The following is a 23341-nucleotide window of genomic DNA, read 5'->3' as shown; positions in this document are numbered from 1 at the left end:
CTGAGCAGGCTCTCATCATGAGGAAATGCCGCAGTCGGTGCAGCCTCTGCCCTGTGAATGGGCCTTGGGTTCCCTGCAGCTTTGCCGTGACAGATGCTGCCTCAATGAGTAAACTGGGATGTTGGTCATCTCCTGTTTTTGCCAGTGTATCTCCGGATGGATCTCTAGATCAAAGGGTAGATGCGTATATAACTTTTCAGACACTGACGGTATTTTTTTTTTGCTGAAATTTTGGTTATGCAGTTGAATTTCATAATCCTAACACTTTCACCTAGAAAATTTATTTTGCGATTTTAATGTTAAAGAAATCGGCTCAGTCCCTCATGTACCCTGTCTTTGTATGGAACATGTTATTGAAAGTGTTATACTCTATTACTTTCATTAATTAATTGAAGTATCACTTACTGAATATAGAATACAGGACAAGAAAAGGTGGCTAAGGGGTCCTAAACCTCAGAAGATTTTAAATTGAATATTTTGGGATCTTCTATTTGGTATATATTTTGTCCCATGTTGGTCATCGAAAGTCTGGTACTAAGGCCCTGGGAAATGCACCTGGACCTGCTGTAGCAGAGTGAAGCAGGATGTGTTTGCGGGGCACAGGGGCGTCATAAAGTCCTCTGTAGGTGCCTTCAACAGATGGTAATTGAACACCTCCGCTCTGCCAGAATGTAACAGTGAGCAGCACACAGAGTTCCTCCCTCCTGGCATTTATATTCTAGTACAGGAGACAGATCAGAAAGCAAGGAACTGCAAGAAAATTACGAGTTATCTATGCTTTGAAGGAATCGAATAAGAGATTGAGATAGAATCTCAGCCAGGGGCTTCTGTATGTAGGGGAGAGGCAGCTGACACCACCAGCCACGTATGAGGTGGGGGAAGGTGGGGGCCGGCCACGCAGGACCTTGGGTTTTAGGTTAAGGATTTGGATTTTAAGTACATCAGGAAACCTTAATTGAGGACAGTTAAGTAAGGGAGTGGCGTCTGATGCTGATACATTGCACGCTTATTCTCCTGCTGGATCAGAAGGCCGCTCAGTGTTACGCTTTAGCTCCAGAAGCAGCAACATCGCCCCTTCTGAAGCTCCAAGTGCGGTGAGTTTTCCTGCCTGCTCCGTGACGCAGGGCGGCTGCTTCTCATGCTCACACGCAGGTCTTCTGAGGACTTCTTTTCTTTTTCAATGATACTCCATTGATGTTGCTCGGATAATTACAGTGAGTGGTTGTAGTTGGATTATGTACTTGGGCTGTGAACGGAGCGTGATGTCTACAAATTCTCTTCTTCAGACCTGTAACTCCAAGAGACACATCTGTCTGGAAGATAAGAGCTCCTTCCTCAAGACCAGAAAAGGTCTGTTACTGCTGTCATGTTTATATGAAATCAATTATGGAATCAGTTGCAACTTTCTGGACAAAAAATCCCTTTTCAATATTTGTATTTACGTTTCTGTTACAGGCAGCTGGAGTGATACGTGTGTGGGGAGCCTTCACAAGGAAGGACTGGCGTACCTGGACCCGAGGAGCTTGCTTCCTGCGAGGGCTCCTGTCTGATGCGCAGGAGGCAGAATGTCACAGTGACTCTGCGAGGGGAGGCCCCAGGGGACCGAGAGCAGCACACAGTGTCTCACCCTCTGCCACGAGGGGCGCTGTGCAGTCCTTTTCCTACAAGTGAGAAGTACCAGGCTGTTCTCCAAGAGGAAGAGTCCAGGGGCTTAGAAACACAGAGGCTTGCACCTTGGGAGCCCCTTGGAATGTTGACAACTCAGGATCTAAAAGAAAGTGCTGTGTTAATGAGTTACAGAGTTCATGTGGACGTAAATGTCACTTTATAACCAATAACGATACTGAGTGAGGAACACTATGCAGGAAGAAACCTTCCATAGGAAGGCAGGCAGGGTGAAGCTGAGGCTGACCTTAAACCTACCGAGCAGAGCGAGCCTGGGATAAGCGCCAACATGGCCGAGTGAGAGACTCTGCACAGTAGCGGTCCTGTAGCTAGAGCAGTTGTAAGGAAATTTTCCCCTCTAAATCACGATACCAAATAGGAAAAATGATCTACAAGTGCCCCATGTGTAGAGAATTCTTCTCTGAGAGAGCAGATCTTTTTATGCATCAGAAAGTCCACACTGCTGAGAAGCCCCACAAATGCGACAAGTGTGATAAGGGCTTCTTCCACATATCAGAGCTCCACATTCACTGGAGGGACCACACGGGAGAGAAGGTCTATAAGTGTGACGACTGCGGTAAGGATTTTAGTACTACAACGAAACTTAACAGACATAAGAAAATCCACACGGTGGAGAAGCCCTATAAATGTTATGAGTGTGGCAAAGCCTTCAACTGGAGCTCACATCTTCAAATTCACATGAGAGTTCATACAGGTGAGAAACCCTATGTCTGTAGTGAGTGCGGAAGAGGCTTTAGCAATAGTTCAAACCTTTGCATGCATCAGAGAGTCCACACCGGAGAGAAGCCCTTTAAATGTGAAGAGTGTGGGAAGGCCTTCAGGCACACTTCCAGCCTCTGCATGCATCAAAGGGTGCACACAGGAGAGAAGCCCTACAAGTGTTACGAGTGTGGGAAGGCCTTCAGCCAGAGCTCGAGCCTCTGCATCCACCAGAGGGTGCACACCGGCGAGAAGCCCTATAGGTGCTGTGGGTGTGGGAAGGCCTTCAGCCAGAGCTCCAGCCTCTGCATCCACCAGAGGGTGCACACCGGCGAGAAGCCTTTTAAATGTGATGAGTGTGGGAAGGCCTTCAGTCAGAGCACTAGCCTCTGCATCCACCAGAGAGTGCACACAAAGGAGAGAAACCATCTCAAAATATCAGTTATATAAAGCGTTTCGCTAAGAGTTAAAAATCTTAAAACCCATAAGTGCCACTAGGAAGGAAACCCTGTAAATACCTACATTGACCCAAGAAATCTTTACAGCAAGCCCCAGCAGAACACTGTTTTCGAGGAGGCATGTGTGAGCTTGATTTTGGGGATTCAGGCCAAGTGTGTTCCGCAGCTTGACTTTGAAGCTGGGGTCCCTCCGAGCACCTGCCCAGGACAGGCTGTGAGGCCCCAGTTGTGGACGTGTGTTTCCTGGGGTTCTGGCGCGATGCTCCAGTAGCTGAAATACTGCCCGGGAACCTGTGATCACTGCCCAGCCTCCTGGGTCACCTATGCTTTCCCTAACAGTTGCCCCAGGTATCATATCCACCCCCCCTCTCCCGGTTTCGGGAGCTCAAGACCTTCCTTCTCTTGCCTCGAGCATACTGGTGAACGCGTTTGGGAACGGCCAGCTCCCACCGAGTAGTGTCCTGGTATTTCTGAGGTTAACACTTGATCCAGCCTCTACATGTCTGTCCATATATCCCATTATTTCTGAACTCACTTTACCTGTGTGTTCTCAAAACACCCATAGATACCCACCCCTTCCTAGATGGCATTAAATTCCATTTTAGATTTCAGGCGACTCATAATTTCCATTCACTTTGCCTGTCAGAGAAATTGGCAGACATACATGCCCTTGAACCTTCCTTGAACTCTTTTTTTAATTTTGTGAATTCTGCTAATCACTGTGTCTCTGTTTAGTCAGACTTAATTTTCTAGTGGCTACATCACATATTTTTAACTTGAATTTTTTTTTTTTTTTTTTTGAAATAGCTGAATGTAAATAGGGAGGAAGAAGCAAGCAAAGTTAGAACTTTTCTCCATCCAGAATTGCCCTCTTGGGCTCCTCCGGCGACGCGCGGGGCTCCTCCCCAGCTCGGGGAGGCCGTGGGAGGCAGGAGGCGTCGCTAACTAGTCTCTGTTTCTGTAATTTTGGGCGATGAGGTGTCGGAGTCCTCGACACCCCTTCACTGAGGAGGGTGTACCAGTTCCCGTTCAGGCGTGAATGTTTCTGTTAGTCTCTCCTTTTCTTCATCCATTCAACAAGCATTGACGGAACGCCGCCCGTGTGCCGGGCGCTGCGCTGGGCGCTGGGAGCAGCGCGGAGGAAGACAGACAAGGGCCCTCCTCTCGTGGAGTTGCTTCTGCTGGAGGAGACGGATGATGAGCGAACAATGATGTAGTTTGAGATAGTGATTAAGTGCTATGAGGAACATAAACTAGGGTGACGATTTAGCGCGGTGGGGGGTGGGGGCGGGGGGCGTTAGTAGCGGTCAGGGAGGCCTTCCTGGGGGCGGGCGCAGGCGCTGCGGGGCCGGGCGGGGGCGACCCTGCCCGCCAGCGCGGAGCGGGAGGCCGGCGGCCGGGCCCGAGTGTAGTGAGCAGTGGGGAGGGGGCGAGGTACTGAGCTGCTCAGTATCCTGACATTTATAGGCCTTTTTTTTTTCCGGCTAGATTGATGTTAAAAACTCATGTGGAGGAACTCAAGGAATGTTTAGAAGACCAAAAGTCCCCAATGACAAGAACAAAAAGCAACTAATTTTTAACTTTGTTTTTCTTCTCATTCCTGTTTTCATTGATTTCCCACATGTAGTCCTTCTGCTCAGGAAGTCTTTGGGGAAAATTAAGGCTCTTTGAGGCTCTGAAGTGGGTGATCACGTTAGCAGTGTCTGTCCACTGTCTGAGAGGTTGGAAAATGAACTACCCAAAATAGTCATCGAAGTACTAGAACGAAGTGTGATTTTTCTCTTCATATTTGAATTGATTTTTTCTGTTGGACTGGAAGGGGTTTTTCTGTAACTAAAACCTCAACGCATAAAGGGGGTTAAAAGGAGCATGTATCTTACTGGGTGAGCCGCGAACTAGAGATGGGATCTGGGGATGCGTTTGTTACTGTCTGAGGTTTAACCCAGATGCCTCAGCACACCTTTGGGAAGTCACTGCTCATGCGTCTCCTCCTTTTTGCAAAGAGAGGGCTGGCTTAGTTATTGGATAAAGCCCCTTCCAGGCCTGAATTCCTCGACTATGATTTACTGTGGTGTCTTAACACTCTTTCATGTCACAGCAGCGTGGAGCTTTAGAGAAAAGCCTAGACTTTTAGTTGATAGAGAGCCAGCTGAAATATCACTGATAGACTTTTAGTTTTAGGAAAAGTTGGTTTGATTTCTAGCTTTGTTACTATTAGGTATGTGAGCTTGGGCAAATCGCTTGATCTCAGTCTAGTTTTCTCATGTACACGATGAGGACATTAGGCTAAATGATTTCCGAGTTTCCAGCTAGTCCTAGAGTTCTATATTTCTACATAGTTGAATTATTTTATCATGCTGTTGCTGGGGAATATGACTAACACTTTTGAAGCTACTAATTTTATGTCGAGCTTTAAAGTCCATAATTGTTATCTTCAGAAAATATTATTTGACCTACAGTATGTCCAAATCAATTTAATAAAATCACTTTATAACAGGGTTCTGTGCTTGACATACAGTTGTGTGCATTTGGTGGTCATTGTGGGGGGTTGGCTTACACTTCAACATGTCTGGGGCAGCCATATAATAGAGTTTGGGGGGTGGGGAGCTGTTAATGCTTATAAATGAGGCCAACGGGCCCAAAGTGGGGAGGCCTGGCACCCGTAGCTGAAGCAGGGGTGGCCCGCGGCCCCCGCCCCCCGCAGTGGTCCTGACTGTGGGCCAGGTGTCCGCCTGCTTCTAGCGCCGGGTCTGCACTCCACCACTGATGCAGAAGCCGTCCAAACGGCCCTGTTGATGTGAGTGGGGTGGGAAGAGAGGTCACATGTGGGCCCAAGGTCACCCCTGGGTCACGCCTATGCCTGCTAAGATTTTAGGGTGTGAGAGAGGTCAAGACCGGCGTCACAGTTTCTAAGGGGAGCCTGAGCAGATGGCGAACTGTGTCCTCCAGGTCTCTTACCGGAAGGGGGCGCTCTTTCACATCGGCCCAGTAGCACGCGGCGGCTGCTGTAGAGACGTGACGCCCAGGCCCGTCGCGGGCCACCTGGGGGAGGCCGTAGGGGAGTCTGGTGGTGTGCGAGCTTGGTCAGGATGACTTCCAAGGGGCCTTCCAATTCTTGGTTTTGTTATCCTAAATTTTTAAAAAGTTATTAAGCAGTTTTTTTCTGTACAACCTGCTGTTATCCTCAGGAATTTGGGGGAAATAGGTGAAAGCAAATATCAGAAGCAGATGGAAAAAGCACACAATGTAAAATCAAACCCCTAAGAAGAGATGAGAAAGGCCGATGCCAAGTGTAAGTCGCACTGCCGAGTCAGGACACGTGGACTGGGATGTGGGGGGAGGGGGAGATGTGAGTGTAAGTCGCACTGCCGAGTCAGGACACGTGGACTGGGATGTGGGGGGAGGGGGAGATGTGAGTGTAAGTCGCACTGCCGAGTCAGGACACGTGGACTGGGGTAAGGAGGGGGGAGACGTGAGTGTAGGTCGCACTGCCGAGTCAGGACACGTGGACTGGGGTAAGGAGGGGGGAGACGTGAGTGTAGGTCGCACTGCCGAGTCAGGACACGTGGACTGGGGTAAGGAGGGGGGAGACGTGAGTGTAGGTCGCACTGCCGAGTCAGGACACGTGGACTGGGGTAAGGAGGGGGGAGACGTGAGTGTAGGTCGCACTGCCGAGTCAGGACACGTGGACTGGGGTAAGGAGGGGGGAGACGTGAGTGTAGGTCGCACTGCCGAGTCAGGACACGTGGACTGGGGTAAGGAGGGGGGAGACGTGAGTGTAGGTCGCACTGCCGAGTCAGGACACGTGGACTGGGGTAAGGGGAGCGGAATGTGAAGGTGACTCGGCCCTTCCTCTGCGACCTTACGCAGTTTAACTTCTCTGAGCCTCAGGTTTCTCATCTGTGGAACGGTCTTGAAAATACCCGACTCATGCGGTATTTGAGAGAACTAAGCACGTATAAAGTGCCTAGCCTTCAGTAACCGTAGTGACGCAGCAGAAAAATTGTCGCTGCTCCCAGTTGCCTATTCAGATGAGTCATGTTATTTGGAGTTCTGTTCTGCTGAGCACCGTGATGGGTTTGGTGCCCAGATTTGGGGTGGGGCCTGGAGAGGGCTGGATTGCTCCCCATGATAAGAAAGCAAAGAGCTTGAGTCTCCCAGGATAGTCTGAGACAGAAAATACAGAGTCGAATTGGAAAGGGGGTCAAAGAGAAGGACCCAGCGGAGTGGGGCGGTGTAGGGTTGCCTGCTTTCCCGTATGAACTGTGGTGACCACAGCAGCCCTCCCTGAAGTCTGGGGATGCTGGTCTGAGTGGGCTTCTTACGGAAACCGGTGGAAGGGCCAGGTATTGGGTCCAAGCTGAAGTGGGCCAGAACCTGAGTATCACACGTAAACAAACGCTGGGGCCAGAAGAGGGCGGCTGCAAGACACACGCTGTGAAGAAGGCACAGAGATCTTTGGGAGAGCTTGCAGCCTCCGTGGGCCTTGGCCACCCAAACCCTGTGGGGCAGGGAGGCCCCCTCTGTTCCCACTGCTGGTGTGCGTAAGGTGGGGTGACTCTGAGGTCACAGGGACCCGGGAACATTTTTATCATCATCATGTTATATTTAGGCACACAAGCAAATGCAGAGATTCCAAGGCCTTGTGTGTGTTCCACGCGTCAGTGGGAACTCAGATCTCAGTGGAAGGTGACTATTAAACCAAAGCGCTTTTAAAGTTGGGATACACCCATATGCAAATAAAATACATTTTTAGAGTAAAATAATAGCATGGGTGGGCTGCAGGTGAATTTATACATTTTATAGACTGTTTTGTGTGTACCCTGCCAGTAACTTCCTCAGTCCTGCTTCTGAAGATAGGCTCACTCAGAGACTTTCCCCTCCTCCTCTGTAAGGCTGGCCTGGCCCAGGTCTTCTCTGCGTCACGAATTAAGGTGGGAGTGTCGTGTTTGGAGAGTTTTTAAACCTGGGATCTGTAGGCGGGCTTCAAAGAGGTCCAAAACCTTCTTAAATTGCATGCAGAGTTTTGTGGATGTGTGAGCATATGCATTCTTCTAGGAAGGCGGGCTTCACTTGTGACTAACAGATAAGGAGCGCTGACGGTGGGAGGGAAACCATCTGATTGAGCCACACAGTTCTTCATTGTGTGCCAGGACCTTGGGCACTGGGGCACCTGCAAGGTCAGAACCAGGGTGGGTCCCGGGAACGAACAGAAAGCGATGGCGTAATGAGGAAGAAAAGTAACACCGTGCTGTGTTGGGAGGAAAGAAAAGGCCGTTGGCATAAAACGAAAGCTCTGTACGCACCCAGTGTTAACGCAAAGCTGCGTTGCGGTGTAACGTCATGTGCTCAAGAGAAGAGTCCTGTGAACAACGTGTGAGCGTTTGTGCAGGTGAGAACAGCTGGGCCGTCCGGAGGGCCCGGCCGGAAGTGGGGAGAGCTGGCTCCTGAGGGGAAGACCCTGGAGCCGCAACCGGTCTGTCTCTTGGTTGCAGGGGAGGCAATTCCTGCTGTAACATTGGAGCGAGGCCCCCAGTGCTGGTGTGGATTGTATTTAGATTCTCAAATAAACCTGTTCGTATGGCCTGGTGTGGTGTTTTTCTGTGTCCCACTTCTCCTGCCTGGAGTACAAAATTGAGGAAACAGTGCCTTGTTAACAATTAAATCAATCACCTTGAGCCTTCACCCTGTCTGTCCCCCAAAATGCCCTGTTCACCCCAGCGCTCCTCTCCCCCTGCACGGCCCGCTCCTCCCTCTCTGGGGAAAGCTCAGGCCCCACAGGGGCTTAGTCGAGAAGGCAAGTCCTGCCTCTAACACCCCGTGGAGAAGGAGCAGGCGGTCTTGGCTGGTATCCCAGCAGGCCATGTTTCCCATGTCACTGTTGACAACGTGTAGTGTTGGAGAGGCCTGAATTCTCTGCGTGTTGCACACCAAGATAGCTCACTCGATCCCGTGACCATCAGGAGAAGAAATGAAAAACAAGGAAATGCAAAATAAGATGGCAGGAGTACCTTTCAACATAGCATTCACCATACTAAATGTGAACGGGTTAAATTCTGCTGTGTGCACATTTCAAGTTGAACGGTCAAGTTCACCACCAATGTGTTGATTACAAGAGGCCACCTAAGACAAAGAGGTGACCAAAGGTTGAAACTAAGGGAGTGGAAAAACATCCCAGGAAAATGCCAGCAGAAAGGAAGCCAGTCCTGATAGGATGCATGGTGAAAAGCATCCATTTATGGAAGAAGCAGTTTGTCAGGACAAATAGTTCTGTACCTTTATTTGGCTCAAAACACAGCTCTGAATGATACAGTTTATGTTGTTAGAAGTACAATGAGTAATTCATTCCCGACTGCAGCAGGATATGTGAATCCTCCTGTCTTAGAATCTGCAAATCAACTAGGCAGAGAAAGATGGAACTGTTCAGCCAGCACCCTTAACAAACCTGATCTATCAGCCGCCCATGAACTTTGTGCCAAAAACCCCTCTTGGAACGTTTATAAGAACTGACCACATTTTATGCCAGAAAGAAACTCTCACCAGATTCCAAAACGTAGAAATCTCACAGGCCACACATTCTCTGCCTGTAACAATAAAAATCAAAGTTGCTGAGAAGGAGCCTATTGACTTGAAAATTAAAAAACCAAAAAAACCTCAAAAAAAACAACCAAGCAAAACAGAGTATCTCCTTCCCCTCCAAGTTGACTTTAAAGAGGAAATGAAGACAAGCACAGACAGTTCACAGACGAGTGAATGGCAGGGATGGCATCACATGACATACCTCGATGGATGGAACCAAAGTGCGTAAAAGGCTTTATAGCCTTAAATTGATGTATTAAGTAAATATTAAAGCTGAACCAAGCCGTTGAATTTACAAGCTGAGGGCCTTCATTGAGCTCAGGCGTTCTGTTCCTCTCAGCTGTCACTGTGCTGAGTCATTCTGAAAAATAAGGACAACATATAATGTGCCGCACCCCCCCCCAACACCAACCCAGCCCAGGCAGTCAGTGCGGGCAGAGGAGGGACCGCCGGGGTCCTGAGGGGCCACCCTTAGGTAGGTTTGCCAGATGAAATGCAGAATGTCCAGATACATTTGAATCTCACGTATTTGACCTACTGACACAAAAAATGATTCATTGTTTACCCACTGCTAATCCGAAGTTCACACCTGACCAGCTGCCCTGCATTTTCATTCGCCAAACCCGGCACCCCTGGCTGAGGGAAGGCTGGGGAGGGGCTCTCGTGTTCAGGAAACGGGTGTCGTAGGAGAGTGCAGGAGACCCCAGGCAGCTGTCGTGGGATGGGGAGACCTTCCTGGTTTCTACAGTCAAGAGAGGCTGCACACCCCTGGTGCATGCTCCGGGTTCACGAGGACAAATCAGATCCAGGACTCCTGGGCACCTCGGCACCTGGACACCTGGATCTTGGGGGAAGGCTCCGTGGGGCCTGGGAACTGAAGTTAGGGCCACCTTGGGCCAGGCAGTCCTCCTTCCCCAGGGTCAACACACAGACCTGGGCCGACTCTGGGCCAGGCATCCACGCCAAGGTCAGCTCTTGTCCAGGGGCTGCCCGGAGGTGATGGGACGCAGTGAGGGCGGCGGGCTCCTGGGACGTTCTGGAGTGTTCAGGAGTCTCTAAGTTGTAGCGTTTTGGAATAATTGGAAGCTGAAAGAGACAGAAATCCTAAGAGGGAGATACTAGACTTTATCTGCCCGTGGATGCTCAGTTGATAAAGCTCACACCTTAGGGTTTGGTTATTTACCACAAAACACTGACCATCTCGGATGTGCTCAGGCTGCGGAAGTGAGAAGAGGCAGTGGGGCCTGAGGGTGGCGGTACCCGAACACCGCAGAGGTGGACGTGTGGTGATGGGGACCCAGGCTTCTGGACGCAGAGTCCTTCCACCGTGTCCAGCTGTGACCTTGAGCAGGTTTATCCCTCTCCAAGCCTCAGTCTCCTCATCTGTAAAACAACAAAGGAATGAGCGTAGGGACCTCACAGGATGGTCACCAGGCTGAAACGAGCTTAAATGTGTGCAGTGCTCCACTCGGCACCCAGCACAGCATGGGTGTCCCCAGGTCTCAGCTGTTGTGACTGCCAGATACCCCCTCCCGCCCCGCCCTGCCCTAGGAAGGGGCAGCGGTCCCCAGTGCTGTTTGGATCTTGCAGAAAGGTCTGGCCCAGCCAGTGCAGGGCATGGCGCCCTCAGCTGGGCCTGGAAGCGAGGGTGGTGGCTGTGCGGTTTGGCAGAAGCCCAGAGGCACCCAGCGAAGGGAGCTCCAGCCCGCCTGGTCCTGGAGCTTGTGGACTCAGACTGGAACTGTGCCAGCTGTCCTGGGCCCCCAGCTTGCAGACGGCAGGTCGTGGGACTGCTCGGCTTCCGTGATGACCGGAGCCTCTCCTCCCTGCAGTGAGTCTCTTTCTCTGCATGTCTCTGTAATCCGTTGGTTCTGGTTCTCTGGAGAGCCTTCATGGATGCAGCCCTCAATATGTTTGGGGCTTGGGGCCGGGATACAAATGGAGACCCACATCCCATGTGTTTGCACCTTTGAAAGTTATGAATCAAGCTAACAAAGTGTCCAGTAAAACATGTTCTAGTCTCCTACAGGAGGGCCGCTTGGCTTGAGAGTGACTCTTGAGAGTTCCATGCTGGTCATGGTGGTCCAGGAGGGTGGACACCCCAGTCCAAGTCCTGCCACCGCCACCCCACAGCTGCCCTTTGTGGGTCCTTGGGCCAGGTCATCACCAGCTGCCCCCCTGCTTGTTGGGGGTGGTGCACGGGGAGAAAGGGTCACACTGCGCCGTTTGGGGAGGAACGGCGGTTTGGGGCAGGGTGTAGAGGTGGGGATCCAGGTCAGCACATCCCCATGGCCCCTCAGAGGGTCTGAGAGGGGCCCTCTAAAGCATGAACCTCCTGACCAGATCCCAGGGCAATCCAGACCAACCATGCGCCTTCAGAGATTAGTTAGGGCCAGTATGAGGCAAGGCCTGGCCCAGTGAAATTTCTGCCCCATGTGAACAAACAAAAATAAAATTTATAGAATCATCGTTCAAAGGAAAGAAACAGAAACCAGAGTCCGTGACCTCCGTCTTCCATCACGAGTCCAGGGCACCCGCGAGTCAGCCCCCTCAGCTCCTTCCGTGATTTCCCCTGTGCTCTGACCTCACTTTGGCCAAGCCGTTTACCCTCCTCAGACCGAGCAGCAGGAAGACGTGTGGATCATTCTTGCCAGTGGGAAGCCTTTCCATCTCGACGGAAGTGCTAACCTAGACCCTCAAGAGGTCCTGGGCCGCGGGATGCGGGGAGTGCAGACAGTCACCAGCCTCAAGTGCCGAGCGCCGGACATCCCTGGAGGCGGGCAAGGCCCCTGTCGTCAGGGACCCGCAGTGAAACGGCTCGCGGTCCTCGTCAGCCCGAGCCTCAGCCGGCGTCTCTCCTGTCTTCTCTCCCTCACCCTCGCAGAGAACACGCACAGGATAACGTCCAAGCGCCCAGAGCCCTCCGGCCCCTCTGACAACTCACTTCTGAGCACTGACACAGGTTTAACGTGCAGACTGATTAACTGCTCGGAAAATCCCCGCGCGTATGGAATAATCAAAGAGATGTGTTGCTTTGGAATTAATCATATTTCATTTGCCTTCATGATTTAGTTTTGAATAATACAATCAAATTAGCTGACATTCCTTGCGCAAACGGGAGTTAGGCAGGTGTTTGGGAAAGAGCCAACCGTTTGGTGGAAAAAGGCAAGCCTGGGCTTCTTTTTTTATTAGCGTTAACGCACCTGTCTCGCTGGCTGTTTCTGAGGTATCACTGCCCTTCAGCGCTGTTAGTTACAAAGTGATCACCAGGATAAATCTAGCTACCGTTTGGCAGCCTGCATACAAAGTTCTTGCAATATTATTGAATAGATTCCCCCACGATGGACATTTCACCCCCCTTGACTCGTTTATTTTATAAACTCGAAGTTTGTACCTCTGAATCTCCCTCCCCTGTTTCTAGAGTTGACACATTTTGGAACAAAACTAAATAAAACAAAACCACCTACACACATTTTATTGGCATTGCTGAGTCAAATGCCGAAGTTATTTTACATAAGGAAGTAAGAGCTGCTGAGAATTAAAAACCTGACAGTTCTGTGTTGCGTGACTAGAGAGGCTGAAAATTAAGTCCTTGGTTACTTTGGGTCCAGCAAGTTAAAACAGAGTCATTTCGCTTGGGAAAATAAAGCAGTGATGTGGCTTGAAATGCGCGGATAGCCCCCTCTAGTGGTCAAAGGGGGGCAGGTCAGGGGCTATAATCTGGGTTCTTTGTAATTATCCATCTGGGCCCCCAATTTCCATACAATTTTCTGAAGATTTTCCCCACCTTGGATGGAGGGGACGCAAAACTGCCATTCTCTACTTGTTATCTGAATTACTTTTAAAAGATAATTTTTTTTGTCCATAAAACATCTTTCTGGCGCAACCCAAATGCTGTGAAAGCAGCCACTATGAAATGTTGCAAAACTTCAGTTTAACCGGTTCTCGCTCCCATCTATGCCGTTCTTATCTGATTTAAACGGTGAGCCTCATGCCCTCACTCCGTTTACTTTGTTTCATGTATTTAAGTTCTTTGTTAATTCTTTCTAAGAACTATTAACTGTAACTAGGCTGGTCCTTCAATCACTTAAAACAAAAAATTAATAATGCTGAGACTCGGTGGTTTCGTTCGTGCAAGAGATAGTATTGTATAAAAAAACGGAAGCATGATGTGCGTTCATCAGGCAATTCCTCTGGAATAGGATCAAGTGAAAAATGGATGGTCTAGCGTATCCATCATTAAGTTACAAACCACTACTTCATTTGTGCTGTGGATTGAAAAAATAGATTTCCTTTCAAGGACTCAGACCATTGCATGTAAATCGTACAACAAATGACAATGGTTTTTTTGTTGTTGTTGTTTTAAAAACTGCTTAGTGAAGCGTGCCAAGAATTGTCTCCGATAAGACAGCCTATTGAGAAAGCAATTCTTTAGGCTCTAAAAGTCCCCAGCACGTGTGTCAGTAGATTAACGTTATCTCCACTTCTCCTTTCTGGTGGGGCTCAGCAGTGACCACTATCTGACCAAAGAAAGTTCTGCTGAAAATGTTAAGAATGCTGAAAAGATGGGGAGATGGCCCAGCAGCACAGGAGAGCAGATTTTAGAGACCGGAAAAGCTTATGAGCTCATGGGGGGTTAAAAAATACCCCTTGTCCTCTGCCTCCTTTTCCTCCCCTCTGGGCAATGATGTGTGGAACTTACAAAGCACCTTTATAGTTTAGACGTTGGCCCTTCTATCCTAACATGCTGATCATTGTAATGGTCACAGTGATTCAAAGGGAAAAAGATATTCCATTTCCATTTTATGCACGAGACACTGGAAAGAGCGTTCCGTGACTTGCAAAAATGAGGGGGCAAAGCTAACCAAAACACCAGGTATCCTGGAATTACCGTATGATCCAGCAATCTCACTTCTGGGTACACACCCGGAAGATTTGAAAGCAGGGACCCCAGCAAACGTTCATACGCTCATGTCCATAGCGGCACTGCTCGCGATAGCCGGAAGGTGGAACCGACCCTTATTCACTGACAGATGGACCAGTAGGCGAAATGGGGTCTGTCCACACTATGGGGTATTACTCAGCTTTAGAAAGGGAGGAGATTCTGGCACACGCTACCACGTGCTTGAACTTGGAGGACACCACGCTGAGTGTCATACACGCACTGTAGGATTCCACCTATATGCGGTCCCTGAAGTAGTCCGCTTCAGGGACAGGAAGTGGGAGTGTGGTTTCCCGGGCTGGGGAGTTCGTGTTGAATGGGGACAAGGTTTGTTTTGGGGATGATGAAAAAGTCCAGGGGATGGATGGTGGGGCTGGTTGCACAACAATGTGAATATACCTCATGCCACTGAACTGTACACTTTAAAAAAAAAAAGGCTAAAATGGTAAACATGTCCATTTCACCACGGTGAAAAAAGTGACAAGAAGAGGGAAAGAGGCTTCTTGGAGGAATATTTAGGATGTAGAGTCAAAAAAAAAAAAATCGCACTGGGCGTGTATTTTGAAGGCACATTTCCTGGCTTTGATCCTGGTCCCCTATTTCTTAGCTGTGTGAGTTTTGAGCCAGGTGCTTGACCTCCCTGTGCCTCCAACTCTTCATCTGTAAGATGGGAATAAGATTGTACCTGTTGCCTGTGGCTCTTGTAAAGCTGAAAGAAGAACACAAGACCTTGCCCAGAGGGAGCTGCAGTGAGACTGGCCGCCATTACTCTCCTGGCCAAGGACTCGCTTCTAGTCAGTAACAGCACCTCATACGAAAGGCGTGTCCTTCTGGCTCCAGGGCCAGTCCCCCATCAGGGTGCGCACGGCGCACATCAGGTTATTTGTTGGATTGAACTGAAAGCAAAGTGCTCCTGCCTTTGGAAGGAAATCATTGCAGTTTAAAGATGATCAGAAAATGCATTTAAGGAACTTAAAGGTGTCACAACATTGTCGATACTCTTCTTATAAGTGAAATTAAAGGATAGATACATGTGATTTTCAAATAAAATAAAATGAAAGTGCACTTAAAGAAAACAAGGCCACCACGTATCCTGAGCCTCAAACCGGTGCTCTGACAGTTAGGGAGTTACCTTCTTCCTCTGGACCAGCAGCTGAGCCGCCCGTCAGCTCAAGCAGGTGAACTTCCACTGAGCGTCTGCCTAAGTGAAAGGCACCTTGTTAACGGCTGAAAATACAGAGGATGGTATCAAACATGCTCCTTACTATACATGTTTCGCCAGGTAGGAGAGAAAAACTTCCAAACAAATAATTACAGCACAGTGTCGTAGATCACCTGCAGAAGTATGTTTGAGGTACAGTGTTAGTGCAGAGGTGGGCGTGAATAACCCTCCCTAGGGCCATGGAGCCAGCAGAGGGCTACCTACGGGAGGGTTTTAAGGGATGTATAGGAGTTTGCTTGACAGGTAGAATGAGAAAGTACCCTCCAAGCAGAGATGGTAGACACCAGTGGTTCTCAAAATTCAGCGTGCCTCAGAATTACCTGGAGGACTCATGGAAACAAATCACTGAGCCTCACCCTGACTCTCTGATTCACTGGGTGTGGGTGGCGCCTGAAAATTTTTGTCTCTGTCAAGTTCCCAGGGGATGCTGGTGCCGATGCGGTTGCCCCAGGGACCACCCTTTGAGAGCTGCCGACTTACATGAAGAACTGGAGCATGAAGTCAGAGCATGTGCTCGGGGAACTGTAAGTAAGCCTGGCATGGCTGGAATTCGAAGTGTCTGAACGCCATGTTGAAAGAGCTCGGGAGAGGCCGTAAGTGCCGGGGAGGTGCGGGCACGGGAAGTAAAGAAGCACACAGTTGTGTGCTCCAGCCACAGAGGCCCCCTCTGCTGCGACCGTCCTGCCAACAACTCAGGAGGTGGGTGTCATCTTGCCTGCTTGACAGACGAGGTCATCATGGAGCACGAGGTTAGCTGATTGGAGAGAGAGGGATAGGAGGCAGAGAGCCTCCGACTTGGTGGCTGAGCGGAGTTGGGCAAACAGCATTAAGGTCTTTGACTTTGGAGATTGATACCAGGCGATACCAGCGACCAAGACAGGAAGTGCAGGGGGCGGGACGTGTCTGCAAATATTCTGTCAGAATTTGGGGCAGATAAACTCCCTCCGTCCCACAGGTGCCTGTCCTCTGCCCTCTCCCCGTTCACGACTTGCTTCCTGGTTCACTTTGTCTCTTACTTTCTCATTCCCTCACTCCTCTACGTTTCCCTTCTGATGTGATGTTCACCACCAGGTTACAAATTCTTAACAAGATTTTCTTCATCCTCATCATGGGCTTAATTCTTAAAAAGAAAAATATAATGATGCAGGCAGACAAGGGAAAAGGGCAGAACTTGAAGTCACTGTTGGAATCCAAGCTCCTTGAGACAGCGTGTCCTCTTTTTATTCTGAAAAATTTTGGAGAGAAAATGGAATACTTGACGCCCATATGTCCATGTGACAATTATTAACACTTTGCGGTTTTAGCTTCATCTCCCTGCCAAGTATTTTAAAGTGTATTTTAAGATGTTTTAAAGTGTATCTCAGACATATGATACTTCACTTCTAAATAGCTGTGTATGTATCTCTGGAAATACATTTTCCTGTCAATCGCAGCAGCACCGTCATGCATGAAAGACGAACAAATCTAATACTCAGTCTATATTCAAATGCCCCCCAATGTCTCCCCCCCCCAAGATTTTATAATTTTTTTCCAAACATCAGATCAATTGAAAGAATTTTACGGTGAACATCTGTATACATACCCACTGCTTAGTTCTGCGGTTAACATTTTGCTGTTTGCTCTATCATGTACTATCCATCTGTCCGTCCTTCTGTTTGTCCTTCCATCCATCTTCGTTTTTCAGTGCTCTTCAAAGCACGATGCAGACGCTCAGCGTTCCTCTGCCCAGACACATCAGCACGGGCATCGTTCTCAAGAGTTCAATATTTGTTGTTACTGTTTTTCTTCCCCTTTGAGGTGAAATGTACATATGACATAGTTTTCAGTGTCCTGTTGGAGGAGTTAAGACAAATGCAGACGCCCGTGTAACCCACAGCCCTGTCAAGTTGCGGAGCATTATCCTCACCCCGATAGTTCCCGCAGGTCCCTTCCCCACCCCCAGCTCCCCACCCACAGGCAGCCGCTGCTGAGTTTTCCTACCACTGCGTCTTCCGGAGCTTCACGTAAACAGACTCATACGCGGTGTGCTTTGCGCGAGGCCGCCCTATCGCAGCGCAGCGTCTGAGGCTCACCGTGTTGGGTGCGTCTCGCTGGTTCCCTCCGTTTTATTGCTGGACGGAACCCCGTCCCGTGGATAGCCGACCCTTACTCATTGGTGGACCCTCGCGCTGTTTCTTTTCTTTTCTTTTTTTTTTTTTTTTTTTTTTTTTTTTTTGACCAACGCTGCAGAGAACATTTGTGTGCAGGGTTTTTTTGTGTTCTTGCTGTTGATTCTCCCAGATGTCTCTTACTGCCGGTTCGTTTTAACCTTGACCCAGTCAAGGTCCCCACGTTGCAATTAGTTGCTGAGCTTTTAGGTCTCTTTTTAATCTCACGTGGGAGGGATCAGATTCCGTGATGTGCCCACAGCCCTGTGACCTGGCTGGCATGAGGAGGAGCTCAGACCTCGACAGCTCCTGAGCCCCTTGCGTGGATTTTAGGTTCACGGCTGGAACGGTTTGGTTGCGCCCCGGCCTCTGGCCCGGGGGTGGGGGACACCCTCCAGGCAGGAAATCTGCGCGCACCCCGCCCCCTGCCAAGTGGCCGCTTTCCTGGGGGATGACGCACTGCCAGCCTGCGGCCGCAAGAGGGCGCTCGCTCGCTGTAAATGGTTTGAATTCATCAGGCCTGGCAGCGGTGAGAAATCTTTTTAAGATTTTTCCCTCGGTGTTTTCCATTCCGTTAAGTCCAATGGTGACATTTGCTCAATTGCTCAATGAGCATTTACTGAATACCCACCACGTCTGATCCATTTGCCACTGTGGGCGGCAAAGAAATGAGACGTTCTCCCGGCTGGTGACGCCCCCACCCGGGCAGGGAAGGCGCTCGCCCCAGGCCGAGGGGCGGCACCTAGCGGGGCGCCCGGGAGGCGGGGCGCCGGCACCTGGCCGGCCCGGGGCGTCGTGGTGTCGGGCGCCGAGGCGGAGCGGCCGGGAGGTTCCGGAACCTGGGGCGCGTCTGCAGAGGCTGGAAGAGATGAGGTGGCCCAGAGCGGGGACGTTTGGAGCGCGTTCACTGCTCTGAGTGCCCTGCTGGTGTCTTCCCGGGGCCGAGTGGCAGGCGGTGGGTTGGAGAGGTGTGGGCGGCGTGACTGGGCCAGGGAACTGGCTTGACTGGCATGACTGGGCTGATGGGACCTGCACTGGGAGCATGCGGGGACTGTGGCCGAGGGTCGCCTCTGAATTCCGCAGCCGCCACCAAGACCGCCTGGGAGGGCAGAGGAAGAAGGCGTGTTCTGGAGTGCCCTCAGAACATTCTTACTTCGGGCATTGATGTGTTGAAGTCAAATTCCTCGCGTTGTATTAATACTCCTTCACTGCTTTCCAGGGGGGACAGTGGTGAGATGTTCCACCTGTTTAAAAAAAAAAAAAAAGGTAATCCTGACACTTGTTAAAATGGTATGGAAGACTTTATTTGGGACCAAACTACCTCACTGCCGGTGAGAGGGGGGCTCAGCGCTGAAGAAGCAGAGACCCACTGGGGTCTTACAGTCAACCGCGGGGCGGGGCAGCGGACGGAAAACCCCCAAGAGGGAAGTCAAGGGTAGGGGTCCTTGCTAAACCGCCTCAGCAGGATTCTTGCTGAACAGGGCGAGGGGATCAGACGGCAAGGGTCGGGGATCCTTTCTAAACGGACTCAGCGGGACTCTTGCCACTTCCGGACCAGCAGGTGAGGACAGGGCCCAGGGATGAGGCCTGGGGAAAGCAGGGCTCAGAGGAGCCCGACTGAGGTTTGGAGAAGAAGGGACTCTGTGTCCGGCCTCTGGCATTGACCGCATCCTTCACAAATGCAAGTTCCAATATGTGAAGTGGGAAGTATTTCTAAAGTGGGGAGTCTGTGTATATATATTTTATTGAAGTGTAGTCAGTTTACAACGTTGTGTCAATTTCTGGTGCACAGCGTAATAGTTCAGTCGTACATGCACATACATACATTTGTTTCCATATTCTTTTCCATTAGTGGTCACTACAAGGTACTGAATAGAGTTCCCTGTGCTCCACAGTATAAACTTGTGTATCTACTTTGTATATAGTAGTTAGTATCTGCAAAGTCTATATTTTTTTAAGTGGAAGGTACTCATCTTACTGAAATAGAAGCGTGATAGTGGTGAAATGGATAAATACATCTATTTTGATCAAGATATAACCCTGAATCACTTTTATACAACTGTAAAGGTTTCTTGATGCTATACGTCAGTGGGAGAAGTCAGTTTGATTTACAAAAACAGATGAAGCAGCAGATAAAGGATTGAAGTGACCTTTTGTTTACACTTTTGCTGGAAGAGATGGTATTAGTGAGTTAAAATAGATGTGTAAAATAAAACAAAGATATAAACTGCTTTTGGTGCATTGAAAGAAGGCGGTGCCTTTGGTCATGACTAGATCCCCAGTTACCAGGCTGATGTGTAGACACACACGCTGATTTACATTGCTATCAGTCCTCCCCCTCACACACATTACTATGTTTATAAAGTATAAATGTTTCCATGAAAATTTATATTTTTCTTTTTTTTTCTTGTCCCCATTCTCCTTTAAACTCCCCTTTTCGTCACTAAGGGGCAGCTAAGTAAGTGTGTGGGTTCTGGACTGGACTCCAGCACCATCTCACATGGGCCGCATGGCTTTAGTTTGCCTGACTGTAAAATGGGGTAATAATAGTGCAGCCTCTCAGGAGCGAGGCAGGGCCGGCACAGTTCCTCGCATCCGCCTCAGGCACCAGCTTGGTTTCGGGTTGAGACAGTCTTTGACTCAAGTTTGATGTAAGCTGGAAGTCCAGCCAATTACTCTGCTCTGCGGATCAAACAGGAAATCATTTCCCCACCTTGCCCATGAAGTTTGGTGTGCCCCTGAACTTCTCGTGTTATGCGGTTAAGCACGAATTATCAGCACTCACTTGGTTCCAGAAAACTCAGAGGACACCATTAATGCTTCTTTTCCGTGGGATTGCCCAACTTTAAAAATCCATTTCTCCCTTTAAGGGAGAAACCCCCACAGATGTTAAACACAGAACCAGGGTGTCTAAAACGAGGAAGCAAGTTCCACCTTCAACATGAGGCTTGCAGAGAGAGAATTAACTCGGAAGTGGCCGGGAACCCGGCCCCGGAGGCCGCGGTAAGCAGCGATCAGCTCTGGTTCATTTCTCTGCGTTACCAGCTCAGCGGCCCTGTGACTGGGCCCTGGGTGAGTTCACAGCAGGGTCGAACGCCTGATCTTCTGTTTGGAAAACATTCTCACCCGTGGAATAGTTTATCGGAGGGATCAGAACTCGGAAAGAATGGAAAAAGGAAATGGAAGAGACCAGCCCGACCTTGTTAGCTCCTGGTAGGACAGGAAAAGGATATAAGAACCAAAAGTTCGCATCTTTTTACCTGAGCAGCCGGTCCTCTGACCTGGGCTCCGCGTCACACCCTCAGGGGTCAGGGTCCTGGGCAGAGGTGTCTGTATCAGTGTCTGGTGGCTCCCGTAATTCACATAAGGTCCCATTCACAGGTTCACAGTGGACATGAGTTTGGGGGAGGCACTGTTCACCCCAGCATGGCATCCAGATGGTCACACATGCCAGCACCTTGCCTGCCGGGGAGCAGGAAGAGTGCGCCTCCACCTTGGTTAACACAGGTGGGCCCCACCTCGAGGCAAAACCCACGAAATGGGGCCCCCCAGTAGGAGGGGCACTTGGATGCTTGACAGTCAAAAAGGGCTTTTCCCTAACGTATGGCCTCATTGCTGCGGGGAGGTCACCAAGGCTCCGTTGGTGTAAAACTAAAAGTTAGCCATGGTGATGAAACACCGTTCATTCTTAGCTGTCTTCTGCGTCTCTTACTGTCTTCTCACTCATCAGTGAGTGCAGGGTGAAAGGAGAATTGACAGATTCAGATTGAATTGGGTCTTTCCCCAGCGAGGACTCTCAAGGCAACACAGACAAGGCTGTCTTCCCTGGTGTGTGTTCCAGAACCACCCGTCCTGGCCTCATCGGAGCTCTTCTGACGGAAACGTTGACACTTAGCATTTGTTTTCTCCCGGGCACGGCTTCTTCCCGGGCCTGCAGCTGTGCAGGGGGGCTTCCTGCATCCCTAAGTCTGACTGTGGTACCAGCCCCGCTTCCCCGTGCATCCTAAGCTGGCAGGAGCCACAGAGTCAGGGACAAGTCAGGGACTGCCCTCCAGCCTCCCTCCCTGTCCTCTGCCTGGTGCCTGGCGCCCTGTGCGGCTGATCGAGCGGAAGAGCAGTGCCTGTTCCCACTGTGCGGGGAGCAGTAACCACGCGGTCATTTTCCAGGGAGACGGGCAGCCAGCTGCCTGCAAACACACTTTCCTGCCCTACAGAACTGCCACGTGTGGGATAAAAGGACCTTGGCTCCTGAAAAATCAGCAGTTCTATCACCTCTGTCTGAGCTTGTAGCCAGCCTCCCAGGTGATCCAGGAAGCAGCCCAGGTGCCTCACGGAAAGGTCAGCCCCAACCTTGCTTTTCCCATCACTGGGCACGGGCGTCCTGAAATGCCACAGGCCTGTGGGCCAACCGAGAGGCTTTCCCTTTTGGTGTGCATGTGTTTTGGTTTTTGGTTTTTTGCATCCTTAAGTCAGAGAAGGCAACCAGACAAAAAGATAAGAAGCTGCCGGTGTACTGGGTTACTTTAGGCCAGGGTTTCTCAGCCTCAGTGCTCCTGACCTTTGGGGTGCTCACGTCCTTGCTTCAGGCGGTCCTGGGCACTGTAGGAGGGTGAGCAGCATCACTGGCCTCCCCCCATGAGATGCCAGAAGCATCTTCTCCCAGTTGTGACCAGCAAGGTCTCCAGGTATGGCCCTGAGGGGGTGGAGGTGGGGGGCAGGGCAGAATGCCGCTGGTTGAGAACCACTGCTTGAGCCATGATTAGGATTTAGTCCTAAATCCTGGAGAGGGACCAGGTGTCTGTGTGCATCAGGCATCTGGAAGAACTTCTCTGCTCGTCTGCACAAGTCCCGATTTCTCTCCGTCTTCGGTGCCCACTCTTTACAGAGGGACAAGAGAGGCCAATCAAATACATTACCAGGTCGCTGTGGACGACAGCCCTGCCCCAGAAACAAAGGACCCAGGCTTCCTAAAGCACAAGAGAAGGAAAAAGAACAGCTCCCCATGTTCCTTAATTCACACATTTTTTTGTAGCTGCCTCAGCTCCTCCGTGAAACTAAAATATTAGGAGAAGAGCAGAATTAATTCAAGCACCATTTGAAGTCAGGCCTCTGCTGCATTTTCTCTGAAAAGATAAATGAACAAAAGAGACAAAAATCTGCTCTCGGGGGCCTTGTCCTCCAGCCGTGATGAGCGTGGTGCTGTGTATAATGTTATAAAGTTACCGGGCCGCTGCTATCAGACTGTTCGGCTCTTCTTCCGGGCTTTTGTACCCACGTTCCCTCTTATCTCCTTTCCTTAGCTTCACATCCTAAGTTTGCAAAGAGCAGAGAACAGGAGTCAAGCCCAGCGCTGTGCCGGGCGAGCACCTGGGGGTCCTTTGGTCCTGGGAGCACCTGCACCTGAGGAGCTGGAGTTGCCGTGTGTCCCTGTGCGGCCACCAGGTCCGGAAGTTGTGTGTGGGCTTCCCTCGGAGGCTGAGTGTGCGACCTTTTGCATGCCCCCCTGGAACGGGTTGCACACTGGAGATTCCCAGCATGTGGGCGAAGGAAGTAATTGTGGAACCAGATTGGAGCCGGTTGTGCAAAGTATCGATTTCCCCCCTTTTAG

The 23341-nt window shown here is 50.2% G+C and overlaps 2 protein-coding genes across 4 annotated transcripts in view; both read left to right on the top strand.

Moving 5' to 3' along the window:
* Nucleotides 1-5341, top strand: part of ZNF664 (zinc finger protein 664) — a 39226-nt gene extending 33885 nt beyond the window's left edge. For all 3 annotated transcript variants that reach the window (XM_074355934.1, XM_010969732.3, XM_045506485.2), the window contains 2 exons: nt 1287-1350; nt 1456-5341. In XM_074355934.1, the coding sequence (XP_074212035.1) occupies nt 2050-2835 (786 nt within the window). In that variant the 5' untranslated portion in view covers nt 1287-1350; nt 1456-2049 and the 3' untranslated portion in view covers nt 2836-5341. The remainder of the gene's footprint in view (nt 1-1286; nt 1351-1455) is intronic.
* The window catches only part of RFLNA (refilin A), a 234527-nt gene that overhangs the window by 33883 nt on the left and 177303 nt on the right, over nt 1-23341 (top strand). The window contains exon 2 of the mRNA XM_074355935.1: nt 16001-16110. The gene's annotated coding sequence lies outside the window, so the exon portion shown is untranslated. The remainder of the gene's footprint in view (nt 1-16000; nt 16111-23341) is intronic.

The sequence above is a fragment of the Camelus bactrianus genome, chromosome 32, assembly GCF_048773025.1.
Source record: "Camelus bactrianus isolate YW-2024 breed Bactrian camel chromosome 32, ASM4877302v1, whole genome shotgun sequence".
NCBI lineage: Eukaryota > Metazoa > Chordata > Mammalia > Artiodactyla > Camelidae > Camelus > Camelus bactrianus.
The sequence above is the reverse complement of the archived record's forward strand: the minus strand, read 5'-3'. Positions and strand labels throughout refer to the sequence as shown.